At 35.2% G+C, this 15451-nt stretch overlaps 1 protein-coding gene across 2 annotated transcripts in view; it reads right to left on the reverse strand.

The window, feature by feature from the left end:
- Positions 1–339: 339 nt before the first annotated feature.
- The window catches only part of CWF19L2 (CWF19 like cell cycle control factor 2), a 137071-nt gene continuing 121959 nt past the window's right edge, over positions 340–15451 (reverse strand). For both annotated transcript variants that reach the window (XM_012474458.3, XM_012474457.3), the window contains 4 exons: positions 11654–11809; positions 9166–9246; positions 4029–4130; positions 340–1045 (listed from right to left, as the gene is read on the reverse strand). In XM_012474458.3, the coding sequence (XP_012329881.2) occupies positions 902–1045; positions 4029–4130; positions 9166–9246; positions 11654–11809 (483 nt within the window). In that variant the 3' untranslated portion in view covers positions 340–901. The remainder of the gene's footprint in view (positions 1046–4028; positions 4131–9165; positions 9247–11653; positions 11810–15451) is intronic.

Raw genomic sequence — 15451 nt, forward strand, 5'->3', positions numbered from 1 at the left:
TTTTGGGAAGCTGAAATAGGAGGACAGCTTAAGACTAGGAGTTCAAGGCTACAGTGAGCTACAACTGGGTCACTGCACTCCAGCCTGGGTGAAAGGGCCAGACTCTGTCTTAATAAATACAAATAAAACAAAAAGAAAAATAAATAAAAACTCGTATTACTTAAGATTTTGTGACAATCAGTACAACTCAAAAGCAATGATTAGGCTACAATTTGTTAACTTACATGCAAACCCCAAACCACCCTAAAATGGGTTATTTGGAACAGTTACTTTTAGAACCACCAAAATTCAAAGATACTGTTTAAAAATCCAGAAATAAAAACAAACTTGAATCATATATATTTTTAGTATCATTTAATTCTTTAATACTTTGGGGACATTTCCTTTTCCTTTAACAAAAAGAGTAGAAGTGATACTATATACTGCTATTAGAAAATTAAGAGCTTTTCTATAAAATCCTATGACATGAAAATTAAATTATTACTGAATACATGAAGTCTTATTTTTTAAAATGCTAAAGAAGCCAGACAATAGACTTAACAACCATGAAGCAAACCCATTTCCCTTCGAAACAAGGATTTCCTATGCTTTCTAAATATCCCTTCAGAAAAGCCCTTCTCTAAATTAACTGAACAATTTGGAATACCAAGAAGAAGGTACAGAACAGGAACATGAGCAGATCATCGAATATATCTGTTTTTACTCCCTGGTGACTAAAATGAAGTGCACAGGAGCAGGTGAAGAAGAAAACAACACAATCTCCTGATGTACAGTTGTCACAGACTCAGAGCAGTCTGCTGCTGTGACTCTCTCTGCCTGTGACCTGAGGGTCAGTTGCTTCATTAGATGCAATGGAAATAAAACCGGGATCTGAAGAGAAATTTTAAGATGCAAGGTACACTCAACGGTTTTTACTTTTGGTGAAGTCATATGGTTTCCACCATTGAGCAAACTGCAGTGCCTTTTTCCTCTGATCCTCAAAGCTTTCTCGGATGCCTTTCCTCCAAAGACGTGGTTCTATATCCAGCATCCCACCAATGATTTCCTTTTAAAGAATGAGAAAAGCAAAAACACAAGCATGTATAAATAATAATGAAACCAGAAATGAAACTATTTCTGTTTATTCTGCTATAAACTATAACAAGTAGTTCTCCATGACAATGTTCAATAATAAATACTAGTTGAAATTTTTAAAAACATTGTTTTCAATTAATTCTAACTCTGCAAACCCTGTGATTCTAGGAGTGCAAGTTAGCTGCATCTCCTATCAAGTAATTTGTCCATTTTGTTGCTGCTTATTAGCACATCTACTAGATGGTAACAAAGGGGAGGCAGAAAAAGTGAAATTTAATTAATTTGGTCTCTATTAGAGGCTCTGGTAAACAATTTTGCAAAAGAGTTAATCAACTTGTAGCAATTATTAACTTTACTGCTCAACTGCAGTTAAAACCTAGGCTAATGTTCTCTCTCTGATACCAAGAATATTTATAAATTAGTTTCTTCCACTATTAGCAGGAAATCTTTTTTTAGAAAGCAAAATTCTATTTTAATACTAGCCTAAGTAAACCTATTAATAGAATTAAAAATTATATATTACTTTCATTTAAAAAATCACATTCTCAAGTCCTAAAACAAATGGCTTTTTGGTTATCTGCTTATCATTCTTGATTTCCTTCAAGATCCTCTTCCTGTGCTGTTAGCTATAGAAAAAAATCAAATTTAGGCATGTGAGTATCCATGTACAGGAAGACATGGGGAGACTCCTAATACTTAAATGCTTAAAGGGAGGGCGATATGCAACAAAGCAAACAACACAGACTAAGGTCAGGTTCTGCACAGTCAGCCCAGCTCCACTGGACTGTGTGGCGAGATCCTATGCAAACCACAGACTAAGGTCAGGTTCTGCACAGTCAGCCCAGCTCCACTGGACTGTGTGGCGAGATCCTATGCAAACCACAGACTAAGGTCGGGTTCTGCACAGTCAGCCCAGCTCCACTGGACTGTGTGCTGAGATCCTACGCAAACCACATCATCTCTCAGATGCAGTTTCTTCATCTTACTTGGGGACCTACTATGCACAAGCCAATGCCGTATTTGTAGGGGATACAGCAATCACTAACATTCAGTGTCTTCAGACAGAATAGAATCTGGAGTTGTGATGGAAGCAATAATAATCCAGTTACATAGCATACTGTCTCATAAAGTAGAAGAAGGTAGAAGAAGGTAAGTGCCAAAGCAGACCATTTGGAAACTCAAAAAAAGAAAAAATTCTATTTGTTGGATAGACCAGGAGATGCTTCATGGAAAAGAGAATCTCCTATACATCAGGGAAGAGAGACAAAGGGGTCAACAGAGATAGGAGAAAAGAGAAATGTGGCAAAATTAGATTTAGTTCAAGAGTTTCTCAGCATTGGTCCAAATAAGCAATGTAGTTTAAGAAAGACTAGCTTATAAAAGTTTACCTAAAACTGTCTATAAAATATCAAGTTTTGTCTTATATGTACCGTATAAGCTTGATGTTTGTTGTTATCCAAGCAGCTGCTAATGCAAAGAGACTATCCCAATAATCTTTTCTTTGTCTCTGAACAACTGCTTAAGTAGCAGACTGCAGGGAGTTCTTGAGCCCACAGGCTGTGTCTTAAAAAGCACATTTTGGGGAAAATGGGTCAGTGACACAGTGCTGACAGAGAAATTTACTTTTCACTCCAAAACTGTATCATATAAACTAGAATGCATGAATAATAAGTGAAGGGAGGGCAATCTCCCAGTTTAATGTATACAACTGTTTTTAAAAAATGAATATTTTAAGTCCTTTTTTCTAGGAATAATTTTTGTTCGTTTTTTGTTTTTGTTTTTAATAAATCCAGCCATAGAACTTTCAGTTATAAAGCTCTACTGAATAACAACAGGATTTTTCAGAACAGCGGAAAAGCATTTCTTTCTAGTTAAAAAAAAAAATTGTGAACACTTCTCAAACAAGTTTCTGTAATATGTTCTAACAGTTCAAAGATGCATGTTACTCTGTTACTCTGGTTAACCCATTAAGGACAAGATCATTACAAGTTTTGAATCAAACCTCTGGAGTTGCAATTCCTCTTGAGATATTTTTACTCATTGCAGAAGATAGCCCTCTGAAGGAGATGAAAGTGGGGACCAGGGTGGAGAAAAGGGAATCCCAAGCAGAGTTCATCAAGGCCTCCTTTTTTAGAGGGCCTGGCTACACAGGGATAAATATGAGTGGAAAGGCCTGATCTATACTAGATTAAAGCCTCACTTCTAGGGCTATCATTGCCCAGACTACTTTTGACTGTTTCAGTTGCTGCATTAACTTTATTCCAGTTCCTGATACAAATAAACTTCTGAGATATTCTGTAGACTTTAATTTTAAAACTATACCCCACAGAATATAAGAAGGCAATCTGTGGTAGTGGATTAAAAGATCTGTATGCTAATATTTGCCCAGAAACTATCAGCGTAAAATGAGTCATGTGCTCTTCTTGGACTACGTCTTGTTTAATTATCAATGGAGATGAGAAAATTTGTTCTGCAGTTCAACCATGACTATATGTACCCCTAGTTTTGTCACTTATTAGCACATTACCCTAGGCAAGTTACCTCATCTCTCTGTAGCTCAGTTTCTTCATCTGTAAAGTGAAATTCATAATAATATCCACACAACAGGATTATTGTGAGCATTAAATGAATGCAGCTGGCACACTGTAAACCCTTAATAAGTTTTAGCAATTATCATCATTCTCAACACAATCCTGGCTGCCTCCAAAAACAACCATTATAGTAACTGTTGACACTGTCAAGAAATGTTCGGTTCCAAAGTAACATTCCTGACTCTGTTATATATATTCTGGGATATTTTTATTAATAGTTGCCAGGTATTTTCTCTCTAAAAACTGGGTGGAGCAGTACTCACCAACTTCTTTGTATACTGTGCCCAAAGTTTCTATTTCCCTTCAAAAGAAAAACGTTACCAAATTGCTAACTCTGGGATTTTATCAAATTTGTGAGCATACCTTTCCAAAGTAATGAGAGAATTTCTGCTGATCTTCAATTACATGGGCAAACCCTCCGTGAAGGCCAAAATCCACAGAGAAATAAGGTAACCCTCTGGGTACCTAAGTAAACAGACAAATCACAAATGGAATACAGTATGAAATCAGAAGTTCTGTTTAATCCCTCCCCTCTTCTCTGGAGGGAAGTAATTTCAGGCATCTCTCAAGACAAATGTATAAAATTAATTTCCAATTCTAGAAATATTTAAACAATGACCTACATTTCTGAGTAAAATATTTCATTTTGGTAGCCTTTCAGCCAGATAGTTCACCATTATCTACCAATTATAATCAAAACCAACTATTTTGCTGTCCTTGGGGAAAACCAGGAGGAAAAATGGCACTTTTTAAAAACACAAATGCAGAATAATTTCCCTTAGGCTACACAAATAGAGAATAAGCATATGCCTTCTTAAATTCTACTCACGATGCAGAACAGCAAGAGAGACATGGCCACATACTAAGAGCTCTCCTTGAATCAAAGAGAATTCTCCAAAGAATTCTCTTTGATGAATGCACAGCTGTGCATTTATCAAAGATAAATTAAACAAAAATAATCATAATTTTTTTATGAACTGGTGAAGGAGATATAGCAATACTTAGTTTATCAGCCTTATTTCAAAATATCTCCAGGATTAAATCCCTATTGTCTTTTTCTCTTCCTTCTTTACTCCTCCCCTCTTTCCCTCACTCTACACACACACACACACACACACACACACACACACACACACTTTAAACTATCTCATGACTAGAAAAAGCTGAAACTTCTTTATCAATTAAGTAGATTTTGGGTCCTTGCAAGTTTTGCTTCAAAGCCCAAACTTTGCCACTATAAATTATCCAAGCATGTCAATTTATAGTAACATTTCTCCTCTCTAAACCCCTCAGACAGTACATACTTGCTTTACTTATTTGGGCACTGAACTACAGGGTCCTACTTAACTATACAAATTGTGTATTGTGTCCTTAAAAGGGCACAATGTGGAAGGGCACAGTATGGTATAGTGGAAAGTGGTCACCTTGAAATATTATAAGGCAACTAAAATTAATGCTTATAAAAAGTTCCTGTTATTTAAAAAGTACAAGTAAAAATCTGTTTACAAAGTAGCATATAACATTAAATACAGACAAATGGGTTACGAGTTGTGGCTTTAATTTTTCTTTCTATATTTCTGCATTTTTAAATATAATAATCATGTTAGGACCTTGACTATTAGGAAAAAATAAAATAAAAGAGACAGACAAGGCTCCAACTGCAACTCCGATTCTTATAAGTGTATTTCAGACAAGTTAATTAACATCTCTGAGTTGCATGAGAAACATGAATGCCCTAGTCCCCAATTTGCCATGAATATGCTGCCTTACGTGACAAAAGGGACTTTGCAGATGTGATTAAGCATCTTGAAATGAGGGGATTATCCTGGCTAATCCAGATAGGCCCAATGTAATCATAAGGACACTAATAAGACAGAGATAGGAGGGTCAGAGTCAGAGAAAGATGGAAGATACTACACTCTTGGCTTTGAAGATGAACAAAGGGACTTTGCAGATGTGATTAAGCATCTTGAAATGAGGGGATTATCCTGGCTAATCCAGATAGGCCCAATGTAATCATAAGGACACTAATAAGAGAGAGATAGGAGGGTCAGAGTCAGAGAAAGATGGAAGATACTACACTCTTGGCTTTGAAGATGAACAAAGGGGCCATAAGCCATGGAATGCAGGTGGCTTCTAACAGCTAGAAAAGGCAAAGGAACGGATTCTTTCTAGAGCTGCCAGAAGGAATGCAAGCCTGCTGACACCTTGATTTTAGCCCAAAGAAACCCAATTTATACTTATGATCACCAGATTTTTAAGATAAATCTGTGGTGTTTTATGCCAATATGTTTGTGGTAATTTCTTACAGTAGCAATAGGAAACCGCTATACATGCCAAGGCTCAACAAACTAAGGCATATTTGCCAAGATGGCACAGCGAACACATTGCTACTTTCCACAAAATGCAACTGCTGTCACAAGCTCCCCTATTCTCTCCCTGCAGGAAGCAAAAGGTACAACCTGCTGCTTGCTAGAAGAGTTGCTGGTCAGCAGGCACTGCAAAGGCTCTAGTATCAAAGCGTTGGTACATTTACCACTTTCTTTCCCCTGCACTGGCCAGTCAGAGGAAATGCATTTGAAACTCTCATACCACTCTTTAAAGGCACTGACAGAATTAAAGCAAAATTTTTTATTTATGGTAGAAAAATAGAAGAAGTATTTGGATTTTTCACTTTTATTCCACGTTACTCCTGACTTCTTATGAGTAGCCTTGAGTTTGAAGGCCTCTGGTAAACCCACATTTTCGTGAGAAGTGCTTTCCTTAGTTTATAATATCAGTCTCTAAATGTCGGATGTTTCTTCGATTTCTATAGTTATCACAAGATTAAACTTAAAATACAATTTTTTAAAGTTCAGAAAGAATTCTCATGCAATATCACTAAAAGAGCCTTGTGAAAAATGACCACTTTTCTTGACAGTTACTTATTATCATGTAATTCCTCTGCAATGAACACTCAGATCTGTTTTTCCTGTTTATTTCCATGAACTTCCTATTACACTGAAAAAAAAGCAAATGCGCCAGAGAAGATGAACCAAATGGGTGGAAAAAGAGAAGTTTACCTTCATACAGCATAGAAAAATATAAATTTTAAAAACTCAGAATGGATTACATATACGTGAATCTCTATTATAAGCCAAGAATTTACACAGTGGGAAAAAAAAAAACACCCCACCCTCAATGATGCAGGCGAAATACTTTGTGAAATTATTAAGGACATAAAGCTTTTAAAAAAGAAGTATAATAAGGTTCTTTCAGAAGTAATAATGTTAAAATAACTCAGTATTATTAACTTCATGTTTAAAAATACTTTTATTAATTTTTGAAAACATAATGGAATGTTTATTAACTAAAAAGTGACCTTCTTTGGAATTATTCTTACACTTATGAACTCTTCCCATTCTTAATTCCATCCACATAATTACAAAATCTTAAATCTAAAAGGGGCTGGGTGCAGTGGCTCACACCTGTAATCCCAGCACTTTGGGAGGCCACCATAGGCCAATCACAAGGTCAGGATTTCGAGACCAGTCTGACCAACATGATGAAAGCCCATCTCTACTAAAAATACAAAACTTAGCTGGAGGTGGTGGTGCACACCTGTAATCCCAGCTACTCAGAAGGCTGAGGCAGGAGAATCACTTGAACCCAGGAGATGGAGGTTGCAGTGAGCCGAGATCACACCACTGTACCATAGCCTGTGCGACAAAGCAAGACTCTGTCTCAAAAAAAAGGGGATCTCAAGAGGCCATCTGGCTCATCCTTCATTGACTGTGACCCACAGCTAGTCTCAGATACAATACTATGTGATGCCTTAATAAAAGCAATTGTTGCTGTCTTTGAAATGCTTTAAAGTTGAATATACAATTGCCATTTTTACAGAATCTGTATTTCTTATTTTTCATAATGTTAAGTTAAAATATTAAGACCTACTGGCTACTTAATTCAGGCACTCGAGCTTTTACAAAAGAAACAAATAATAAGGTATTAGATGTTTTGCCAGTAAGAAAATGTATGTACATTATAGAAAATGAGGACTAATACATCAAAATTTTTTTCCTTTGAAATATTTTCAACTGTCATTAAAATTGTGTTCTGAAAGAATACTTAACAGCATGAGAAATTATAACATGAGAAGTGAAAAACCTAGCACAAAAGATGTATGTATATTAAATGCCTTTTTCTATAAGCACATAAAGGAGAGAAGTAAACAGTACATTTAGAGAGTTTGTTTGGTTTTGTTCTATTTTGTTTTTTAATGTGTCATCTGGCCCAATTCATCAGCAGAGAAGAGAAAATGATTGTAGATAATGTTTTACCTCTGAAATAAGACTATGTATCTTGAATAATGTAATAAAATGGAATCTTTTGATGGGAATATAGTAAGTGTAATAAGGAATCCTATTAGTTACGTGACATTTAACAGAAGTCTGGCTTCCCAAAATAAGAAATGGGGAATAAGTATTCTAGTGACATCTAACAGAACAGGGACTGGCAAACTTTTTCTGAAAAGGACCACACAATAAAATACTTTAGGCTTTGCAGGTCATACGTTCTTGGTAGGGACTATTCAAATGTGTCCTTGTACCATGAAAGCAGAACATAAGCAATACCTAAGCAAATAAGCATGGCTGTGTTCCAATAAAAGTGCATTTACACAAACAGGCAGAAGACTGGGTTTAGCACACAGGGCTTGAGTTGCCAACCCCAGCACTAGACTATAATCTCCATCAAGTCTAGAATCTTTCTGTTTTTTCCCACTATGTACAAAAAGCATCCTGAACAGTGCCTGGTAAATAACAGGCACACAATAAATATCTGTAGAATCAACTTCTTTTTCAATAGAAAAACAAAAAGGAACCACACTTCTATTAAATCTCTATTCCATTTCATTTGTATTTCTAGAAAAGAAAAAAAAGTCTTTACCAGACATACTCAACTTATGTGTAACCTGTACATAAAAGTTGATCTGCAAATAAAGATTAAACTATGAAGTGTGATTAAGCAAGTCTCAAAAAAAACCCCACAATCTAACTCAGCTACTATTTTATAGTTTTATAGGAACATAATAGTGAACCTCTGTATAAGAAAAAGAAAATGAGTTTCCAATTCAAAATAGAACCTCTAGGAAAATTTTCCTCTCAGTATAATTACAGAACAATATATTCCAAGAAGGCCCTTCTCATGACTTGTCCCACAGGGGCTGAGAAGCTCACCACAGGAGTTCTTACAGCAGACTAATGGCTGCCATAGCCAATTATAGGGACTACAGTGGCAGAAGACCAAAGGTCAGGGAGAAACATTCATGTGAACAAATAGAAACCCTCTACAAAGAAATAAGCATTTTCTAGACCAGGTAGGATAAAAATAACTTCTTCATTTGTGGAATTAGTTACTTTGCCTTTAACCAGTGATCTCTTTCTAAACTAAGATGTAGAAATGAATAAAGATGCTCAGCACTAGGATAATTTCTTTTACCAGAAAAAAAATTGATACTTACAGACTTTCTGATATCTTTTAAAGAGAGATCTATCAACTTCCTGTTCATGGACCATTCTTCATCAGATTCCATTATGGCTTTCTAAAATATAGCCATTTATTAAGTGAAAAAAGAACATGTAAGTAAATAAAAAGCAGACAGCTTATAACAAGTAACGCAGTAAAGTAATTATGGGGTATATTAGACATAGGAGGCCATTATTCTGAACTGATTAAGGCTTTAATTTTAGTTTTAGAATATGAACTTCTTAAATTTTTAAAATCCTATCGTTAGCCAAACATGATATTATTTTACTCATACTTAACTGTTGTACTAACTTGAGTTCAACTTTACATGACAATCCTTAATAAGACCAACCAATTTAATATGAAACATAATTTGTGTTCATAAAGTTCAATTTAATATGGAACATAATTTGTGAACCTTAGTAATCTCTATGACCTTGCTGCAGTCATAGAGATTACTGAATAAATTCATGTAGTTTTACTGTTCTTCTTCCAAAAAGTAACAGAGTAAGTTACATGCTTTCTGGCAACCAAAGACTTGCACGATTTCTGCCCATATAATGACAAATTACAAATACAGGAAAAAAATATGCTCTAGAAAATAAAGCCTGTTTTTTAAAAATGCAGAAAGCATAAGTCTATTTCAAGCGGATAGTAACTTAACTTTGATTGCATGCAACTGAATGATTTTATTTACCCCACACACGTTTTATGTTTTTGATGTCAGAATTTATACAACTATAATTTGTCAATTTGTAATTTAAAAAACAAGAATTTTTTAAAATGCAGGGAGAAAATATATAGAAATGGAATAAGACTTTTTATGCTAAGCAATGTAACTACTATTTATGCTAAAGAAATAGCTAAAAGCCAGAGTGATGAATATAAAATAACTTCATGTTTTTACAGTACTGTTATTAATGAAGCAAATTTTAAAGATAAAATAACACTCAAATAAGTTCAATTTAAATAGAAAAGATACAGTGCTATTCCCTATTTAAAAGATATAAGTTGCTTGGTTTGACACTGTAATATAGCACATTCAATACAAAAGCATCTTCAATGATCACATAAAAGGTTTAGTGTAGTAAAGCGATACACCATTCTAAGAGATGACATTTTTGTCAACCCTTATGAGCAAAAGTGGCTGCTCTATGTTAGGTCATATTCCTCAAATGACTCTAGTCACAATCATCTAGGACTGTATTGAGGAAGTACAAAATTAAGCACGCTGAAAAAAAGTATAATAATCTCTTTTCAACTAAGTTTGGTTAACACAGGACTGGCATGGGTCTTTGGGATTATCTGGCTGATTCTCTTATATCTTAATAGCATAATTCTTCACATCAAATAATCAAGTTGTCTTTAAAAATTGCTAGAGAGAAAGTAAAATTTTACCAATTCATAAATCTTAACAGATTTTACAATTCTTTTTATTGGAACTTACAGTTCATATTAATAAATTTTGTCATCCCATGTTGTCTAAACGTTTCACATGCAATCTTCTTATACCAGATCACAAAACATTATCTTCCTTTACCTTTGGACTTGTTACTGTTTCATATATGGTTCTACATTTACACATCTGTATTAGTCTATAAATTACAATGTATTTAGGTCAGGATCAAACACATACTATTTTATAAAAGCTCTTTGAATACTGTAAATTATACTTAGTTGGTTATGAACTCTAGTCATTATATGTCCAAAATTACATATCAAGGTTAGAATTTTTTCTTTTTACAAAAAGCATGAAATATTAAATACTAAAACTTACAGCAATAACTTGTCTCAGCAATTGTAATGTGTATTATTGGTTATCTTTGGCTCTAGTGTATTTCAGTAGTCAGTTTTCTAGAGTTCTGACTATAATTCTGACTTGAAAGTATTTCAAAGTAAAATAATGATTTCATCTGAGAAATAGGAAATTAAAATAGAAATTATAAGTACCATTTAATAGTACATTTGTACTCCTAAATAAGCATGCTTTTAAAAAGGTCAAAATCAAAAATCTTCTGACAGCAATTTATAGAGCAGAGTATTTTGTGCTTTATTTCTTTCTTTCTTTTTTTTTAAATTTTTTTATTTTTTTGAGGCAGGGTCTCACTCTGTCACCCAGTCCAGAGTGCAGTGGTGCAACTGCAGTTTACTGCAACCTCCACCTCCCGGGTTCAAGTGATTCTCCTGCCTCAGCCTCCCAAGTATCTGAGATTACAGGTGCCCGCCACCATACCCAGTTAATTTTTGTATTTTTGGTGGAGTCGGGGTTATCATGTTGGTCAGGCTGGTCTTGAACTCCTGACCTCAGGTGATCCGCCCACCTTGGCCTCCCAAGTGAGCCACTGTGCCTGGCCTATTTCATTTCTTTGTATAAATTTTGATGTAAGTATATAGGAGAAAAATACATTAATAAAGACAACAATATCTGTAAAATAGCACTGTAGCGAAAAATAAGTATATATGCAAATACTACCTATAAATACCTTAAAATAGATGGGAGCCATATCACCCACTTCCTTGGGGACAGGAATACATTCATAAACCATGTGATACTGTTTCTTCATGCTCATATTAGTTTCTAAAAAGATGCAGTCCAATCCTTTATCTTCAAACATCTTTACCAATGATTTTCTGAACATCTAAAAACAAAAGAACTAGGTAAAGAAAACACTTATAGGAGATTCAAAATAAAACATTTTCAGGAGACTTGAAATATGAAAACCTTAATTAAAAAGTACAAATCCCTTTAAGGTGAAAAATAAACAATAATACTGAACTACGTAATGTTATAATTACTTTACCTTCTAGATCTACTATATAATTTCATATATTTAAGCAAAATTTTTTAAAAAACTGAAACCCACTATGTATATATTATAGTTTCAATAAAATGAGAAAAAGATGAGATAAAAATCAAATTTCAGTGGTAAAATACGCAGAACTGACAGAACAATTACAGGAAAACATCCATAAGCCAAAAGAGGTACTCTGCGCAGATGGGCATCCTTAAACTCAGAAATACATAAGAGAATTCACTTCCAATTGTTTTCCTGTGCTTACAGTATCTGCATTTGTTGGTTCCCTGTCTGCTGACCCATCACTAGTAACTTTGTATATTCAGGTAGTCCTCTATTTTCACAAATAACGCAATCCTATAAAGTATATGATATCCAAATATACCAAAGCTGGAAAGTAATAGGGTTTTCTCTCCCCAAGGAACTAAGCATTATTATACAACTATATACAAGTATACACACACATATAATCAGTATGTGTGTGTGTGTGTATTTCACACTCCTAGGCCTAAGGGGCAGCTGTTTGTAGAGGGTGGCTGAATGGAGCTGAGTGCTCCAGGATGTCCACATACATTCACGTGATACCCCTTGGAGTACAGGATGGAGCTAGGGATTGAAAATAAGGGGCCAGGAGCAGTGGCTCACGCCTATAATCCCAGCACTTTGGGAGGCCGAGGCGGGTGGATCACGAGGTCAAGAGATCGAGACCATCCTGGTCAACATGGTGAAACCCTGTCTCTACTAAAAATACAAAAATTAGCTGGGCATGGTGGCGTGCGTCTGTAGTCCCAGTTACTTGGGAGGCTGAGGCAGGAGAACTGCTTGAACCCAGGAGGCGGAGGTTGCAGTGCGCAGAGATTGAGCCATTGCACTCCAGCCTCGGTAACAAGGGTGAAACTCCATCTCAAAAAACAAAAAAAGAAAAGAAGGGGAGCAGGCTGAAGGCTGGGTGCCAGAGCCCAGCTCTGCCCATACCACCATGTCTTACTGTGAACCTCTCAAGGTGTCTAAGAATTCTGGATGGGCGCAGTGGCTAACGCCAGTAATCCTAACACTTTGGGAGGCCAAGACAGATGGGTCACCTGAGGTCAGGAGTTTAAGAACAAGGTGTCTAAGAATTCTAAATTAAAGCTGGCCTTGTAAAATGTTGTGAAAGTATATTTAAGTAGGAAGATAAAATGTATTTTATTTAGATTTATCAGCTTGATTTATAACTTTTTAATATTTTTTTAAACATTTTTGTTTTGAGGTAATTACAGATCACATATAGTTATAAGAAATAATACAGAAAGATCTGTGTACCCTTTACTCAGTTTCCCCCAAAGGTAACATCTTATAAAACTATACTATAATATCACAACCAGGATACTGACATTGATATAGTCAAGATTAAGAGTAATTCCAACACCGTCCAGAAAGATCTCTACTGTTACCGGCTTACTACTTCTTCTTCTTTTATTTTTAGAGATGTGGTTATGCTATGTTGCCCAGGCTGAAGTACCATTGGCTATTCACAGGTGCAATCATAGCACACTACAACCTCATATTCAGGCTCAAACAATCCTCCCCCATTAGCCACCTGAGTAGCTGGGACTAAAGGTGCACACCACCATGGTCAGCTCCTGTTACCCTTTTATAGTCACAGTCATTCCACACCCTACCCAGTCCCCATTCCCACTTCTTCTGCCTTCACCCTTAATGTGTTCCTGATTTAATTCTGACATTTCAATAATGTTACATAAATAGAACCATGTAATCTTTTGAGGTAGGCTTTGTTTTTTTCTTCAACTATTACTTTAAGTTCAAGGGTACATGTGCAGGATGTGTATGTCTGTTACAAAGTGTGCCATGGTGGTCTGCCGCACAGATCATCCCATTACCTAGGTATTAAGCCTAGCATCCATCAGTTATTCTTCCTGATGCTCTCCCTCCTCCCACACCCCACCCACCAACAGGCTCCAGTGTGTGTTGTTCCCCAATGCCATGTATCCAGGTGTTCTCAACATTTAGCTCTCATTTATAAGTGAGAACACATGGTATTTGGTTTTCTCTTCCGGCATTAACTTGCTGAGGATAATGGCTTCCAACTCCATCCATGTCCCTGCAAAGGACATGATCTCATTCCTTTTCATGGCTGCATAGTATTCCATGGTGTACATGTACCACATTTTCTTTATCCAATCTATCATGTATCGGCATTTAGGTTGTTTCAGTTCTCAATGTAAACAAGTGTGCTTTTCAGGGTCTATTTAGTGCCACATTTCCACGTATTTGTGCTTTCTGTTGTTGACTTTCCTGTTCAAATTGGACCCTAAGCACATTACTGAAGTGCCATCTGGTGTTCATTAGCACAAGACTGTGATGTGATGCGCCTTATGGAGAGAATAAGCTTTAGAGAAGCTTCCTTCAAGCAGTCTTTAATCTTTGATTCTGAGAGTTTTTATCATAAATGCGTATGAATTTCATCAAATGTTTTTTCCTTATTGTTTGATATGATCATGGTGAATTATACTAATTTATTCTCAAAATTAAACCAGTCTTGCATACTTGGTATAAGCCCCACTTGGACGTAGTACATAATTGTTTTTATTATAGAGTTTACTGCCAAACTCTATTTGTTAACATTTTGTTAATAATTTTTACACCTCTATTCACAAGGGATATCGAGCTGTATTTGATTTAACTGTCTTGCGGTATGAGGATAACACTAACTTATGGTATCAGGATAATACTAACTCCCAATACAAATGAATTGGAAAGTGTTCCTTCCTCAAGAGATTATATAAAATTGGTGTCAATACTTTAAAAGTTTTATAAAATTCTCCGGTGAAACCATCTGGGTTTAGAGATTTAATTTTTTAGAAGTTTTCCATTTTGAAGTTTACTTCTTTATCAGTTAAAAGATTGTTCAAATTGTCTCTTTCATATTGAGTGTGTTGTAACAGTTTGTAATTCAAGGAACTGGTCTATTACATCTATGTTGTCAAACTTATTTAGAGTTGTTCATATTATTCCCTTGTTATATTTTTGATGACTGCAAAATCTGTACTGATACTGTTTCCTTTCTGATATTGGTAACTTGTTTTTTCTCATTTTTTTTTCTTTGTTGGTCTTGCTGGAAGTTTGTTAATTTACCTTTTTTAAAACACCAGCTATTGTTTCACTAATTTTCTCTGTGATTTTCTATTTTCAATTTCATTGATTTCTGCTCTTATCTTTATATTTCTGTTCTTCTGCTTGCTTTGGATTTACTTTGCTCTTCTTTTTCTAGGTTATTGAGGTGAAGGTTTTTCCTCTTTTCTATCTTAAGTATTTAGTGCTATAAATTTCTCCCTCGGTACTCCCTTAGTTGTGCCTCACAAATCTTAACATTTTTAATTTCATTGTAATTCAGTTTGATTATTTTTTAACTTTCTCCTGAAACTTCTTTTTGAGCTTGATTGAAGTGTATTATTTAATTTCCAAGTATTTGAAAATTTTTCTATT

Source organism: Aotus nancymaae, unplaced genomic scaffold (assembly GCF_030222135.1).
Source record: "Aotus nancymaae isolate 86718 unplaced genomic scaffold, 86718_ANA_hifiasm-v0.15.2.pri h1tg000012l, whole genome shotgun sequence".
In the NCBI taxonomy this organism is placed as follows: Eukaryota; Metazoa; Chordata; class Mammalia; order Primates; family Aotidae; genus Aotus; species Aotus nancymaae.